The sequence below is a fragment of the Ursus arctos genome, unplaced genomic scaffold (assembly GCF_023065955.2).
Source record: "Ursus arctos isolate Adak ecotype North America unplaced genomic scaffold, UrsArc2.0 scaffold_16, whole genome shotgun sequence".
NCBI lineage: Eukaryota > Metazoa > Chordata > Mammalia > Carnivora > Ursidae > Ursus > Ursus arctos.
Window position 1 is genome coordinate 60,875,310 of NW_026622830.1, and position 14,814 is coordinate 60,890,123.

The 14,814-nt window shown below is 53.1% G+C and overlaps 1 protein-coding gene across 1 annotated transcript in view; it reads right to left on the minus strand.

The window, feature by feature from the left end:
* The window catches only part of NINL (ninein like), a 167,862-nt gene that overhangs the window by 46,755 nt on the left and 106,293 nt on the right, over positions 1-14,814 (minus strand). The window contains exons 7-11 of the mRNA XM_026489757.4: positions 14,152-14,304; positions 11,233-11,403; positions 7,324-7,460; positions 5,834-5,974; positions 659-833 (exon numbers count right to left, since the gene is read on the minus strand). Coding sequence (XP_026345542.1) covers positions 659-833; positions 5,834-5,974; positions 7,324-7,460; positions 11,233-11,403; positions 14,152-14,304 — 777 coding nt within the window. The remainder of the gene's footprint in view (positions 1-658; positions 834-5,833; positions 5,975-7,323; positions 7,461-11,232; positions 11,404-14,151; positions 14,305-14,814) is intronic.

The window sequence follows — 14,814 nt, forward strand, 5'->3', positions numbered from 1 at the left end:
AGGCAAGGACGCAGCTTCTCCCCCAGGGAGACAGAGACCAGGCAGATGTGGAAAGAATCTGCAGGCTCCGTGTTAGGAGAGGAGGAGGAAGGCAGGAGCACAGGAGGGACCAGTGGACATGGGGCCAGGGGACACCTCACTGTATAGAACCAAATGCAGGGTGGCTGTGGGTCACAGGACATTCACCAAAGCCCAGAAAACCCCATTTCCTTCAGGCTACAGACCCAGGACTCCAGCAGGGTGGGCTTTAGGTTTTGGTCTTTTGCTGACCCCACAGATGCTCTGGTCTTCGGGGATGGGTGGGTGCGGCAAAGCTGGCTGCAGCTGCTGACCCTCCCTGACCACTATCCTCCTGAGTCAAAGCAGAGAGTGAGAGCCCCTAAGGTCTCAACCTGTCCTGCTGTCCCATGACCAGAGAAAAGGAAGAGGCAATGCCTCTCGTGGAAAAGCCAGGACCGTTTTTGCTTTGGCTGAGCAATGTGCTGTCTCTGTGGCTGCAGCCAACGTTCCTTAGTTAGAAATACCAGGAGTTTCCCTACCACGGAGGTAGTCATGTTCCTGACAAGGAAAATGTGGGGTGTGGGAGGACGAACCCTCAGGCAACCTCCTTTCTGTCATTCAGGGCAGGATGACCGGGGAGACACTGCTCTCCACCCACCTTCAGGGCCAGGGTCAGCTTTTCCCGGAGGCTGGCCTCCTCGGCGCGCAGGCGCTCCAGGTCCTTCTCCAGCACAGCCCTTTGCTTGCAGGTCTGCTCCCAGAACAGCTCACGTTCCCTCTCCACCTCGGACCGCAGGAGGCTCAGCCTTTCCCGGTACCCCTGCTCCAGATGTCTGCGAGGCACACACAGAATATGTCATGTTGGGTCCCAAGGGACCCCCCAGGCCCATACTGACCCCTCCCTCTCCAGGGACATCTCCTAGGCAACATGGCCTTTTTTCCCTGGAACCTTTCCGCCAGTAGCACTTGGCCACACTATCTGGGATTCAATTGTTCCTGCCTGACAGATGGGGTCACTGAACCTCAGCTAAACTGCACATGCTGTAAGGGCAGGGGCTCTCCTTTAAAGCCCCCTTACCCTGGGCCTGAAGGTGGATGTGCCTCCACGCCCTCCAGGGCTAGGGGAGGTGACAAGGGAAGCCAGCAGGTCCCTGGGGCCTCTGGAGTGAGCTTGCCAATGCTCTCTGTGGGTAGGCCTCTCTGATGCCCTCTGCCTTTCAGCCATGTCCTACAGCAGGGCAACCTGGATAACCACATGTGTACCAAAGTAAGCCTCTCATGCAGGACCCAGGCAACAGTGAGTGGACAGTGGACAGTGTGGACAGTGAGTCCCAAAGCAATCAGAAGAGAAGGTAGGAGGTGTTTTCCCCCCTCAGTTTCTGCCTTAGTCTTTTGTAAGAATCATTTTTTTCATCAGCAAAAAGTGCCAAATCTTCGTTTTATTTATTTATTTTTCAAAAGATTTTATTTGAGAGAGAGAGAGAAAAAGAGAGAGAGAGCATGCAAGAACGGGGGGAGGGGCAAAGGGAGAGAGAGAAGCAGACTTGCCACTGAGTGAGGAGCCCGATGTGGGGCTCAATCCCAGGACCCTGAGATCACGACCCGAGCCGAAGGCAGACGCCCAATCAACTGAGCCACCCAGGCGCCCAAATCTTAGTTTTATCATTGAAACAGTTGCTTAGCAGGATTTCTCAAACCAAGTCTCTCTAGACGGAAGATAAGAGAAACTCTTACTTCATTCGGCAGAGGGCTTGGCAATGTTAATAATTCAGCAGAAAACACCGGGGGTTTGTCCTCCAGCCCCCTCCAGACAGTCTAGACTTTCTCATTTCAGAACTTTACGGAAAGAACACCCAGCAGGAAAGGAGACGGAGAAAGAACAGCTGGTACTTAGGGGAAAAAGAGTAAGACGAATTTAGCTAATGTAACACTCCACAAACCTTTGGGGTAGTTTTAAAAACACCTATTTGACCGTTATCACTCCATTCTTTAAAAACTTTAGAAATACCCAACATAAGAAAAATGGACAAATAAAATATGGCAGACGCACATAATGGGAGGCTCTGCAGTCATCACAAAAGCATACATAATATACCATTTTGTAAATATGTACGTGGAAAAAAGAAGCGAAGGACATAAAAAACGTCAAGAGTGATGAACTCTGGGTGAAATTTCTGCTTTTATTTTTACTTTCACTTGTATTTTCTACAATGAACATGTATCATTTATTACTCTTGTAATAAGAAAAACCTAATGCAGCCATAACAACTATTTCTAGAAACTCCTGATAATGCTCCATTACTCATGGGGCAAAACCCAAACTCACAGGGCCTTCATGGGTCCCTTGACTAAGGATCCCTCAGACTAAGATAAGGCTTTCAAGTTTGTGACTCTCTGACCGGAGGAAAGACATCATAAAATTCTTCCCACGTGCTTGAGAGGAATCAAGCCTAACACACCGCGACTGAAGCAAATCAGTTTATAGTTACTTAAACTGATCATCTAAAATCAACTTGTATTTAGCTCTTGGACACAGTTCTTTCAACAGGAGTTTTCTCCCTTGAACATTAACCAAGGACTGGCAGGTGGCAGTGCAGGGCAGATAGGAGGACCGTGGGAAGTCAGACTGCTCCAGAGTCTAGACAGGCCCCTGTGGGCCCCTCCCGCCCCAGTCCCCATGAGGCTGCGACCCAAGGTCTCAGTGGCACCAGAATCAGTCCCACTCCTGCTCAGGTGGGATCCCTAGCCTCCAATGTCAACGGTGAGTCTAACACCCGACCATGCTGTCAGAAGGGCCATGAAGAGGTGGGGGAGGCACCAAGACAGGAAAGAGCGTATCAGCAATCCCTGTGTTGTCTCCTTCCAAGGTTCCTTCGATTCTTAATTTTTAAAGAGAGTTACTCTCTGGAAACCCACACTGAACTCACGCCCTGTTTTCTGAGGTCAGGGAACTCAGGAGACTACGTCAGTGAGCTACATCGTGGCTGCAAGAGGCAACCAACTCGACATTCTAATCCCACCCACAGGAACTTGCTCAGTAAGAAGTGGTAAAGGGGAGGCTTGCAGCTGGATACTACAGGAAATCAGCTGAATAGAGACTGTCGATTGCTGACAGGAGCAGAAACAAGAGGCAGGTGTTTCTTAACTAAATGCTCCTTTGTGATAAATACCGCCCATGTTCCATACTGAGATGAGGGGGGCTCAGCAAGGCCACAGCCACTGTGTCCATGAAGAAGTCAAGGTGTCATGGCTGATCTCCCCACCCGGGGCTCCACGGTCTTACTAACACCTCCTTACAGTGAGACCATGTTTACTTATTTTCTCAGATTTGACTGGAAACACTTCTGAAAATTTGGTGAAAGGATGCCTACTGTTGTGGTCTCCTGAACATCACCCTTATCCTGTGAGTCTTTCATGCAGGAGCGGTGGACGTGAGCACGCAGGTGTGCACACTTTACGCACACAGCCACACACACACGCATGCACTCTTCCACACTACACCCCCTGACGCCATCTCTGGCACACTTCTCTTCCACAACAGGCAGAGGTAGGTGTGGACCTCCACCGGTGAGCAGACCAGGATCTCGGCCTGCTGCACCTGGCCTTCCCCAGCCACTCCCAGGAAGCAAAGGGTGTCCCAGGCCTTTGGGCTTCCAGAGGCCTGTGCACTCAGATGTGTGACCCTGCATGGCCCAGAGCAGACACCCGCAGACGAGGAGGGACAGCCAGTACCCTCCCTTGGAACCCCTAGTACACAGGTCCTATGGGAGGGTGAGCTGGTGGGGCCCTCATGCGCTGACTAGGATGACGGTATGTGACTCCAGGTGACCCCGGCCTGGGAAGCGACAAGCTCTCTGCCTTTCAGTGCTCCTCCTGCCTAATGGTCTGTTTTCTCACAGTCTCAGTACACAGCAGGCCAGGGCCCCATGCTCTCTCACCTCAGAGACAGCGTGACACAGGGAGACGGGAGACCTGGCTTCAACTTCTAGGCCACACTGGTTGTGTGACTGCGCGCAAGCTACGGCACTGCTGCTAGCCTCCGTTTCTTTAGCTCAAAAATGGGGCTAAAATGGCCTATTTGGGTAACTGTGGCTGGTAAGTCAGGAGCACAACACAGCAGAGTTTCACAGCCTGGAACAGAAGCTCCTTCCTAGAGGGCCGACTGGCTCAACCTCCAGACCTCCGGCTGCATGGTGAAGGCACCCAGCGTCTCTGGTGAAGATGAAAGAGCTCTTGGTCTTCAACCCTACTGTTTAGTTGGACACAATCGCCTGGCCCTATGTGGCCATGAAACCACCCCCGCCCACCCGCTATGGCCACGTTACGAACCTCGGAGCCCTAGGAAAGCTGGCTGCACCCCCCGGGTGCCTCCGATCCTCCCGCTGTGAGCCATGAGGATGAGGGCTCTGTAACTGTGACCGTGACAGTCCCCACGCACGGCAGGAACAGGCCTTTCTTGGGGTAGTGCTCAGAAGCCTGCAGTAAGGTGCATGGGGGCAGGTAAAAGGTCCTGTGAAGGCCCGTACACTGCCCACCCAAGGTCAGGTTTGTGGGGACTTCGTGTGCGTCATGCCACAATACCCACAAACACGGCTGGCAGGGCTGGTGTGAGAAAAGCGTTCCCTTCCAATGTCACAACCACACAAGACAGTGAGAGGCAACATCCCAGAGATGGCCGGTCACAAGCTCTCAGACACGTGTTCGCTGAAGCCATGTACACCACCTGAGTTCTTGCTTCTCTTTGACATACATTTCACGGAGGCCCTCGCTCAGCTAACCCACAGGCATGAGATGCACCTGGCGGCTGCACGCACCAAACCCTGCTGAGGCCTCAAACACACCGACCGGTAGCCTCCCATGCAGAGGACGGTCTGTCACCATTCCCACTTCGCAGATGAGGGATCTCAGGGGCTCCGTCCACCCAGGATCACAGCAAGGGCTGGTGCGGGAGAATGAGGTGGGGAGGCTGGTCACCCTCCTGTGCCTCCACTACCACCACTACCGAGAGCTGAGCACAGCACCCTGGTTTTTCTGCAGCACACACCCTTTGCTGTCCTTAAGGGGACACCTCCAGGTGACAAAAGCTTCCGGGTGAACAACCAGCTCAGCTCTGCCAGGGAAGCCTGGCATAGACTGTTCCCCACAATGGGGTGAAAAGCCCTTCCTCTGCTTGCCCCAGCCTGGGAGATCCTCAGGGGCTGGATTTCTTCACATTTTGGTTAATAAACCAAAGAGGTGGGTTTTGTGTCCACAAAAGGTCAGAAATCCTTCCCTCTGGTCTGTCCAGCCACCAGCCCCACCAATGGAACAGACCACTTACCAGGGGTCTGCTTAACCCACTGCACCTCACAGTGCCCGAGGTCAGGTTTTGGGCTCTGGGCTCCTTCGACCACACCAGGCTCCTTTCATCAGGCTTCAAAGCCATTCACCAGCCCTCTTTCAAAACATTCATCCATGTCACTAGCCACAGGCACACACAGAAGACCCGGGTGAAGTGAGACAGACCCATAAATAAAGCAGAGAATAGGAATGCTCCCTGCAGTCCACAGGCACACACAGCTGGATGCCCCTGCCCATGCCCTCACGTCATAAAGAGCAAGGCTGCTTTTTTAAATGCACCCCTCTTCTTTCAAGGAAGGACATCCCCAGAGGTACACCTTTCAGATTTCTACTGGCTCAGGTGAAACAGGAGGGCCTCGGCTCCACGATGTTCACGACCACGGCCGCAGCCAGCGTAGCCCCACATTTACCACCCACCCGCCCGGGGCTGGGGGACCGCCGCCCAGCTGCTCCGGAGCTGCCCTCTGGGCTCGGGTGTGACCACAGGACCTACTGGATCTTCTTCTCCGTGAGCCGCTCTAGGGCAGAGTGACAGTCGTCCATCTCTTGCACAAACTCCAGGTTCCTCTTTTCGGCTTTCTCCAGGTCCTGCCTCGCCTTGTCTCGCTCCCTCGCCATCTGCTCCACTTGCCCCCTGCCACAGGAAGGAGACAGGGTCAGATGAGGACACCTGTTCTGGGCCCAGCAAGCCCTGTGTCTGCATGAATGATGAAAGAGGCTGCATTAACTGGGCGCTGAGCACCGGCAGTGCTGTGCTCTGACCTCACTGCCACCACCAACCATCTCCTAAAAGTGGTTTCCAGGATTACTGTGCCCCTTTTACAGATGCATGTACCGAGAGACAGGCTAAATGACCTTTAAGGAAGGTTTCTAGAAAATTTCTGAACCAAGGAAGTCTGAGCCTAGAGCCTTACAGTGTGCCACACCTCCAGATGGCCCAGAATAGGTAAGAATTTATCCATGCCCCCTCCTTCTGTCTCCTCTCCCAGGGATCTCCAGCACCTAATCTGGGACTAGATACATGAAGGGGAGAAGGCTGGTCACCCATCATCCTGCCTGGTCACACCCCGACACCTGCAGCCTGACATCTAGGCAAGTCACCCAGAGCAGGCCTCACCTGTAGCTCTGCACTCACCCCTGAACCTGCCATTCTGATGCCCATTTCTCCCCCTGAAGGAGCACGGCGCTTTTCTCCCTCCACCCTCCCAAGGCACAGTCTTTCTGTGGTCCTATTCGCAGACCTGCCTGAGGTCAGAGAGCTCACCTGTCAGCACCTAATGGGATGCAAAGTCTTGAGGACAGAAATCATGATTTCTTTTTTGCAGCTTTGGAACATCAGTAAACACAAAAATGATCTTTACGCCAATCTGCTGAGCAGACAGATGACCCGAATACTCAGCTAATCGAAAGCCGAGCCCAACTAAAATGGAACGCATTCTCGGCCCCCCTGTCACTTTGCTCTTGGTGACTGTGTTGGGAAACACTTTGTTCTCCTCTCCCGCCAGCCGCCCCAGCTCAGGAGCCCTCTGCCTGCTCTTGGAACACATCCCTGCCAACTGGAGGATTTCTGCCTCTGCACTCAAGAGCTCCAGTGTCAGCAGGATGTCAGGTTCCAGTGCCCCCTTTGGAACCTTGCTAAAAGGGGCTAAGGGAGGACCCCAACATCAGTTTCTAAGCTTCTCACCAAGTGTGAAGACAGGCCAATAACCCTGAAATGCTGTGGCTGTAAAAGCCCAAGCGGCAAGCCCCCTCAGACCACACACGGGGATGTCACTCAAGGCACAGGGAGCTCTTAGCTCTTTCCCTGTCCCCCCAAAAGTGCCCGCTAAAGGAGAGCCAGTGGGAAAGGCAATGTCGAGCCCCCTGTCCCCTGGGCCTGGCTTGGGGTGGACAAGGGCAGAATGCCCATTTCCCAGGAATCCTTCCGCCCAGCAGCCTGGCCAGCTGTACCCACCCCTCCATCCAACCACACTGGGCTCTTACTGGCGGAAGCTCAGCTCCTGGCGGTAGCAGGCCAAGGCCGCCTGCTGAGTGGCACCACCAACCATCATGAGCTCGTTCTCAAGGGCCCAGGTCAGCTCCAAAAGATTCACCTTCTCGTCCACACTGAAGTCGAGACTCTGGAAACAGCAAAGCCCATTGGGCAGGAAAGATGTGTGACTTCTTCAAACACTTCCTGGCTTTCCTAAGAACAAGCTAGGCCCAGATCTGCACTGTCCTGCAGACAGCACCTGCCAACTTTTCTGTCTGTAAAGTACCTGCCTCTGTCCCCACTCATCTTATGGTGTGGATGTGGATGAGACCCAGGCTGGACAGAGACCCTCTTCCTGAAAAAGTAACTGACACAGAAGGGGCATGTCCCAAGCAGAGGATGTCATGGGGACTGATAGGTGGCTGGGGGAGAGACCTTTCTCCCTTGAAATAACTTGCTGTATGGACCCTGCTGGCCCTGGGAGCTGCATGAGGAGACCTGACCTGAGCTCAGTTTCACCAAGAAGCAAGCGGAGGACAGATGGAAGCGAGCCCTGACAACACCCCTGGGATGCCTTCTCCAGAGTGCCCGCCCGGGTGAGCCCCTAACGTCCGCTCTACTTAAGCCATTTAGAGTTGAGTTTTTATCATTTCAGGCTAAAAGAATCTCTGTGAAATATGTGTACGGGTGGGTAGAAAAGCGATATAACTGACAGATGAGGCATATGGCCCGGCACTCCACAGAGCAGAGCACTCTTTTCCCCTCTTTCCCATTCTCTTTGGAAATAAGAGAATAAAACAATTTATATATATTGCACCACAGTAATAATAAACCATACCCATATACCCCTCTGCTCAACGGACAATAACAACACTCGCTGCATTTGCTGTTTCCGTGTTGAGTATTCTTGGCCCGTTTCTTTCTATGATGTCAAAAAATCAGTTACGCCCAAGTCCAGAGGCAGGCACCGCGTCAGGGCCTATAGAGAAAGAGCCACAGCATTCCCAGATCATACGTGGGAATGAGGCATGGATACAATGGAGACTTGACTCTCCACTACTCCCCCACCTCCCAGAGCGCTTCTGAAGAGAAATGACTTCAGGGTGAAGCGTATGGAGTAACTGGGAAGCTCAAGTTATTATTCCTCAAATACAGATGGCCCAGCAATCATGTCACCAGCAGAGGGCACAGACATAATAGATCATGGCAGCAGCTTCCCAATCAAGAAGAAAGGAGTCATCAAAAACCACGGCATGGGCAGGAGCAGCCTCCAAGACAGCCCCATGCCCCTCACTTCCTGGCGCCCACGCCCAGGTACTCCCCTCCCACGCCAAGCAGGGCCAGCCCGGGTACTGAGGAGGTGACAGCATAGGGTTTCCAAGGCTGGGGTGTGGAGGACACATGGCCTCCTCCCCGCTCTGGGGAGGGAAGCCACTGCCCAGGTATGAGAAAGCTCAAGCACCCCAAGGAAGGAGCCATGTACGGGAAATAGAGGCCCTCCTACTGCAGTAAGCATCAACCTGCCAACTTGGAAGCGGCAGCTCAGCCCCACGCAGGCCCTCAGAAGGCCTCTGACCAACCTCAGGGGAGACCCCTGGCTAGAACCACCCCACTACACAGTTCCCAAATTCCTGACCCCCAGAAGCTGCTCCAGACCAGAACGGTCATTGGGTGTGAAGGCGTAATTCAGTGGTGATTTGTTAGGGGGGGGCAGACAACCACCCAGACCTCCTCACAGAGCACTCCCGAGGACCTAGAGAAGAACCACCCTGAAACAGGCAGGGTCTCGAGAAGCTGGGTACGTGATGCCAGCACAGAAAGGCCCTTCTTTTTTAGGCACGGTGTGCTTACTGCTCTTAGCAGGGCAGCAGCCTGTGGTCTTGACCACCAATGTCACAGGTAAGCAGTTTCTGAGAGTGTCAGGGGCAGGAAGGGGCATGACTCAGCACACCGGGGCCTGGATCACCTGCCCCCTTGCTGGTGCTCCCGCCCTGGCTGTGTGTGCACGTGAGACAGAAACACCTTCCAGGCCATGTGAGGAGTAAATAACTTCACAAACTTCACAGGTCCTTGCTTGGTGCCAAGTGCCAAGATTTCAGTAAACATTGCTGTCTTTCAACAAAATGGAAGCAAACTCAGAACACAACGGGTAAATCATAAATTGCTGAAGAACTGGAAATACTCTGTGACAGCAGGAAGGAATAAAAGGAGTAAATGATGAAATGTCAGAGGCAAATTTGAGACTCACCATCTGTCACGTTATGAAGGCAGCTGACCCACCTCCAACTGACAGCGAATCAGGAGCATAGTTTCAGGGAGAAGCCCCAAACCATGAACCCCTTCGCTCTCTACCCTCCCTGGGGGCCAATCCAGTGATCCAGGCTCAGTCTCTGGCTTTCAGAACAGTCCCAAGGGCCAGCTGCCCGGGCCTGTCCTGGCTGTCAAGGCTCTGCCCAGGCTGCTGGGTGGCCCCACTCAGCGATGGCCGATTTTAGGTCCAGGAGGGACTGGCCCAAGGTGTCAGGAGGACCATCTTACAGGCTGTTTTTGGTCTCCTCCATGTATTAGTTTGTGCTAATAGGAACATTTTGAGAGGTAATATGACAAAGTCTATCCAGAGTTAAAACTCATAACTTCAGGAATCTAGCCTACAAAGAAACACCAGCATAGGAACAGGAAGATATATGTACATTTTAAACGCCAAGATTTAGAAAAGAAAAAAACTCTATATGTACAAGAGGAAAAAGGTAACATAAATTAACAAGACATATAGTACACTGATTTTGCAAAAAAAAAAAAAAAAAAAAATCTTAAAGCTGGAGCATCTAAAATACGTATTTCTTTTCTGTGCCAGGGAAGGGCTCTACAGAACTCCCACACAGCTGCTACGTTGCCACTCCTACGGAATGGGAGCAAAAGGGGGCAGGCTTTATTATTTTATAATTTTCTGTACAGTTGGTACTTTTTTTTTTTACAACATAAAGTGAAATTTGGAAATGAAAATCATCAGTGCAGCTTACCATATACACTTCCACCCAGAGTGTTCTTCTGTCACTCTTGACCCGCCCCCAGACCAAGCTCTCTCCAAACCCCAGGGTCTGGCCCTGTGTCCCTGGGGGAGGTCAGACTGGCCCCGTCTGAGGACAGCCAGGCAGCACCCCTCTCCTTGCCCCACCCAGTGGAGGGCGGGTCTGGGGGAGCTGGGGCTATGCGGGGGGGAAACAGCTTGCCCAGGCTGGCAGGCAGCTCTGATGGAATTCAGGTTCCCTGTGGAGCTCACCCTCAACAAATGGAAACCCTCAGACCACTGGGGCTGTGACATCCAGTAAGAGTCTCTCCCACAAGGAAGGAAATTTCCTCCCCTTGTCTGGGACTGACTCCCTTATCCAGGTAAGCGGAGCGTCTCCAAGGGTAACAATGCACTGAAGGGAATGTCTATACACTAAATCCTACCTTCGAATGGATTTGTTCCAGACTTGTTTTTCTGCTTCTTATTATCTTTTTAAGTTAAAAATCTCCTATATTTTAAAGATTTTTATTTATTTATTCGTCAGAAAGAGAGCAAGGACAGGCAGGGGGAACAGGAGGCAGGGGGAGAAGCAGGCTCCTCGCTGAGCAGGGAGCCCGATGCAAGGTTCGATCCCAGGACCCTGGGATCATGACCCAAGCCAAAGGCTGACACTTACCCGACTAAGCCACCCAGGTGTCCCCAAAATCTATATTTTAATAGCAAAAAATAAAGAAGAAAGTGATTCCAATAGGTCTTTCCTACATGGGGTTCTCTGCAGAGAGTTCAGGCCCTGTGTGTCTGGGATTCTCTGTCCAGCCTCCTCTGCGGGCAGAGGGCCCCAAGGTCCGCCGCCAGCCCCCTGCTAACTGGATGCTCTCCCCAGGGCGCTGTGGAGGGACCAGTTCCAGACCTGCAAGATCTCCCTGCCGTTCTGAATCCCCTCCTGGGCCCACAGGGCGATGAGCTGCTCAGGAAATGCAAAGCCGGTGCCGTCATCAATGCTGCCCAAGAGACGCAGGCCTGAGCACACAGACACGAGGGACGACGTCGTGGCGGTCTGGCAGCCAGTCTCCTCCAGGACCTGTGCGCGGGGAAAGCAAAGGTGCCTGTCAGCACTTTGGCCTCCCGCTCATTTCTAGATTTTCCGACCTCAACAGCCTGTGCTCGGCCCCTCACTGTCTCGTTGAGGCCTGATGGGAACCACTCACACAGTGACTGTGAGCCCAGTCTCCCAGACTAGGAAACAGAGCCACGGCCCCGTCGCGCAGTGTGCCCGACACCACGGGGCTCTGCAGGAGACAAAGTGGAGATCCGAACCCAGGGCTCTGGACACACAGCCCACTACCTTCTCAAGGACCCTGGTGCCTGCTCTCCAACCGTGCACCAGAGGCCTTGCCCGGGGAACGTATCCTAGCACCCTCATCGGTCAGCACAAGCGCTTAGTGGGAGACATGAAGGAGTTTTAACCTCCCTCCGGGATTCGGTAATGCTGTGAACCTGGCCTCTCAAAGGGAGAGCTGGAGGAGGCGCCTGCTAATGCTAGGGAATCCCGTCTGTGGAAAGAAACCCAAGATGGGCTTGAAAAGAAGAGGCGGAATGGCCCAAACAAAGCCACACATCTCCCGAGGCCTCAGAAACACATCTCACAGCGATAGAATTGGGGAGTTTCGGTTTTGTTTTTTTAAGATTTATTTCTTTATTAGAGAGAGAGTGCGAGCAGGACAGAGGGCCAGAGGGCAGCAGACTCCCCACTGAGGGCAGAGGCTCGGTCTGAGCCTGAGATCCAGATCCGAGCCAAAATCAAGAATCAGATGCTCAACCGACTGAGCCACCCAGGAGCCCCAGAATTGGGGAGTGTTAAGAAGGGGAAGAAGATCTCTTGGCCAGAAAGCTGACCTAGTAGACTGAGGGCTATAAGAATCCATGAGCAAGGTTATTTTCTGCCAGGGCACTTGAGTGGCTCAGCTGGTTAAGCATCTGCCTTTGGCTCAGGTCATGATCCCAGGGTCCTGGGATGGAGCCCCGCATCGGGCTCCTTGCTCAGTGGGGAGTCTGCTTCCCCCTCCCTTCCTTTGCTCTGCCCCCCTGCCATTCATGCACTCTCTCGCTCTCTCAAATAAATGAATAAAATCTTTTTTAAAAAATTAAAAGATTGTTTTCTGCTCCAGGCAGAACAAGTATTTGTTGTCTGGCACCACAGGAATGAGGAGCAACCGCCCCTTCTTTCTGGCCACCAGGGTTCCTGCCACACTCCCAGGACTCCCCTCCTTGCTGGCCTCCTCTCCACCCCCCTCACAGGAGTCTCTTGCTATTCCCAAACATTCCAAGCTTGTCTCATTGCCTGAAACACTTTCCCCCAACACTTCCATGGCTGTGCTTTCCAGGGCTCTGCTCTGACAGCCCCTTCCAGCCCACCACGTCCCCTCTCCACACTCAGTCCTCAGCGAGTGCTCACAGGCCCACGTGCCCTCATCTGTTCTCAGCTGTGCTCCTACCTCTCCATAAACACTTACTCAGGAACTGGGTGCTCACTAAGTTGTACTAGGTACTTTACAGCCCTACAAAGTAGGCATCTGACCCGGTTTACAAAAGGGGAGAGGGTAACTCAAGAACGGTTGGGAATGTGGCCACAGCCGTGTGGAGACGCTCGGATACCCAGATGCACTCTGACCACCCTTATCTCCCTCCCACCTATTTCCTTTGTAAGGACTGTGAGCTTGAGGACAGGTGTGCCATGGCCTAACAGGAGAAGGTGGGGGCTGGGCCATATACCCGAGGGCCCAGCAGCACCATGCCATGCCAGAGTCTGCACCCCCTATCCTCCACATGCAGCTGTGTTGGCTCGGGGCACTTCCTGGGCAGTCAGGTGTTCCTTGGGCCCCTGCCTCTGATTAGAGGTGGGTCCTGCCTGGCCTCATTCCTGCGCCCCACGGCTCAGAGCCCTGTCCAGCTGTGCCTCCTCACTGGGACACAGGAACAGGAGCGGCTCCACCACAGACACACCCTCCTTCCACTGGCTCCAAGCAGGACTTGCTGGGACTTCACTGTGGCCTCTGACCTTACGTGGCCTGACACCTTCCTTTACTGCTCCTAGTTTCCTCTCTGTCCATTCTCATCAGATTCAGATTCAGAAACTGGACTCTCAGATTACCCAGCCTTGCAGAGAACAACGTTACTGGTCCTGCGCCACTGCCCATAAACTATGGGATTAGCCACATCAGCAAGACTCCTCAGAGAACCATGCCCTGTGGTGGAAGAGGGAGGTTTTCCTGTCCTGGGATGGAAAAAAACCAAATGCTAAGCCAACGGTCACCAAATGAGATTACAATTTAAATAACTGCCTAAAATCTCCTCTTCTCTATCTGCAGACCTGGTATTTGTATGAGAGAGAAAAATTTAGGAATATAGGACAGGGAGAGCACAGGGTAAGAAGTACCTGGAGAGCTACTCCTAGGGAAGGTACGAATGCTCTTGCTGTAGCACAACAGGGAGGAGAGAAGGAGCTCTCCTACTGGAAGGCAGCCTATCCCACAACCAAGGAACTGCCATGTAATTCTCATAAAATCCCTATGAGGCAGGCACCCATTTTACATATGAAGAGACTGAGGTTCAGAGAGGGCAAGTAACTCAATCTGGGACACACAGCTAGGGAGGGGCAATGCCAGAGCAGCCCTAAGACCTGTGTGGTTCTAGAATCTAAGTCACGTGGCCTCCCACTCATACACGTATGTGTACACAGCCCCCCAACTCCCGGGTCTGTGAAGATGCTGACGACCAGAGAGTGAAAGCAGTTACTGCTGTGGTTCAAGGCTTAATCATCCCATTTTACCTGGTAATGAGACCAGGACATGCTCGGTTTGACGGGAGTGGAAGATTCTGGAAGTGAAGTGGGCCCATGATTGAACAGGCCAAGCTGGAATTCCTCAAGACTCACTCTGCCGTCTCCATCTTGGTCCAGTTTGTTAAACAGATCCTCCAGTTCCTAGACGAAAGCCACCACACTTGTGCTGAGGCCACCACCACCCAGGCCTTCCCTCCCCAAGCTGGGTGGTCTGCCCATCCTTACCAAATTCAAACTGTCTGGGACACACCTGACCTCCCTTGGCTCTGGCCTGTGAAGCCTACATGCCTGGTCAGTTTCCACCCTGCTATGAATGGACGCCACCTGCACTTCCTAATTCCACAAACACCCATTCAAAGTCTACCATGCCAGGAACTTGCTGGATGGTAAGAAGAAGACATGCATGTGGAAGGTGCCCTGAGCCCCCAGTGGTCCAGGAACTAGCAAGGACAGCAAGGCTAAGGAGGATTTTACCAGGGGGGCTTCCCCATCACCACTGCCCACCCAACTCCCCTCGGCCCCTGCAAGAGGAAAGGAGGGGTGAATACAGCCCCTGGGAGCACAGCCTACCTCAGAGGGCATGCTGTCTGGGCTGAGTGGTAGAACTGGGCAGTGCAGGAAGGGGAAAGGGCACTCTAGGCAGAGGAAGGG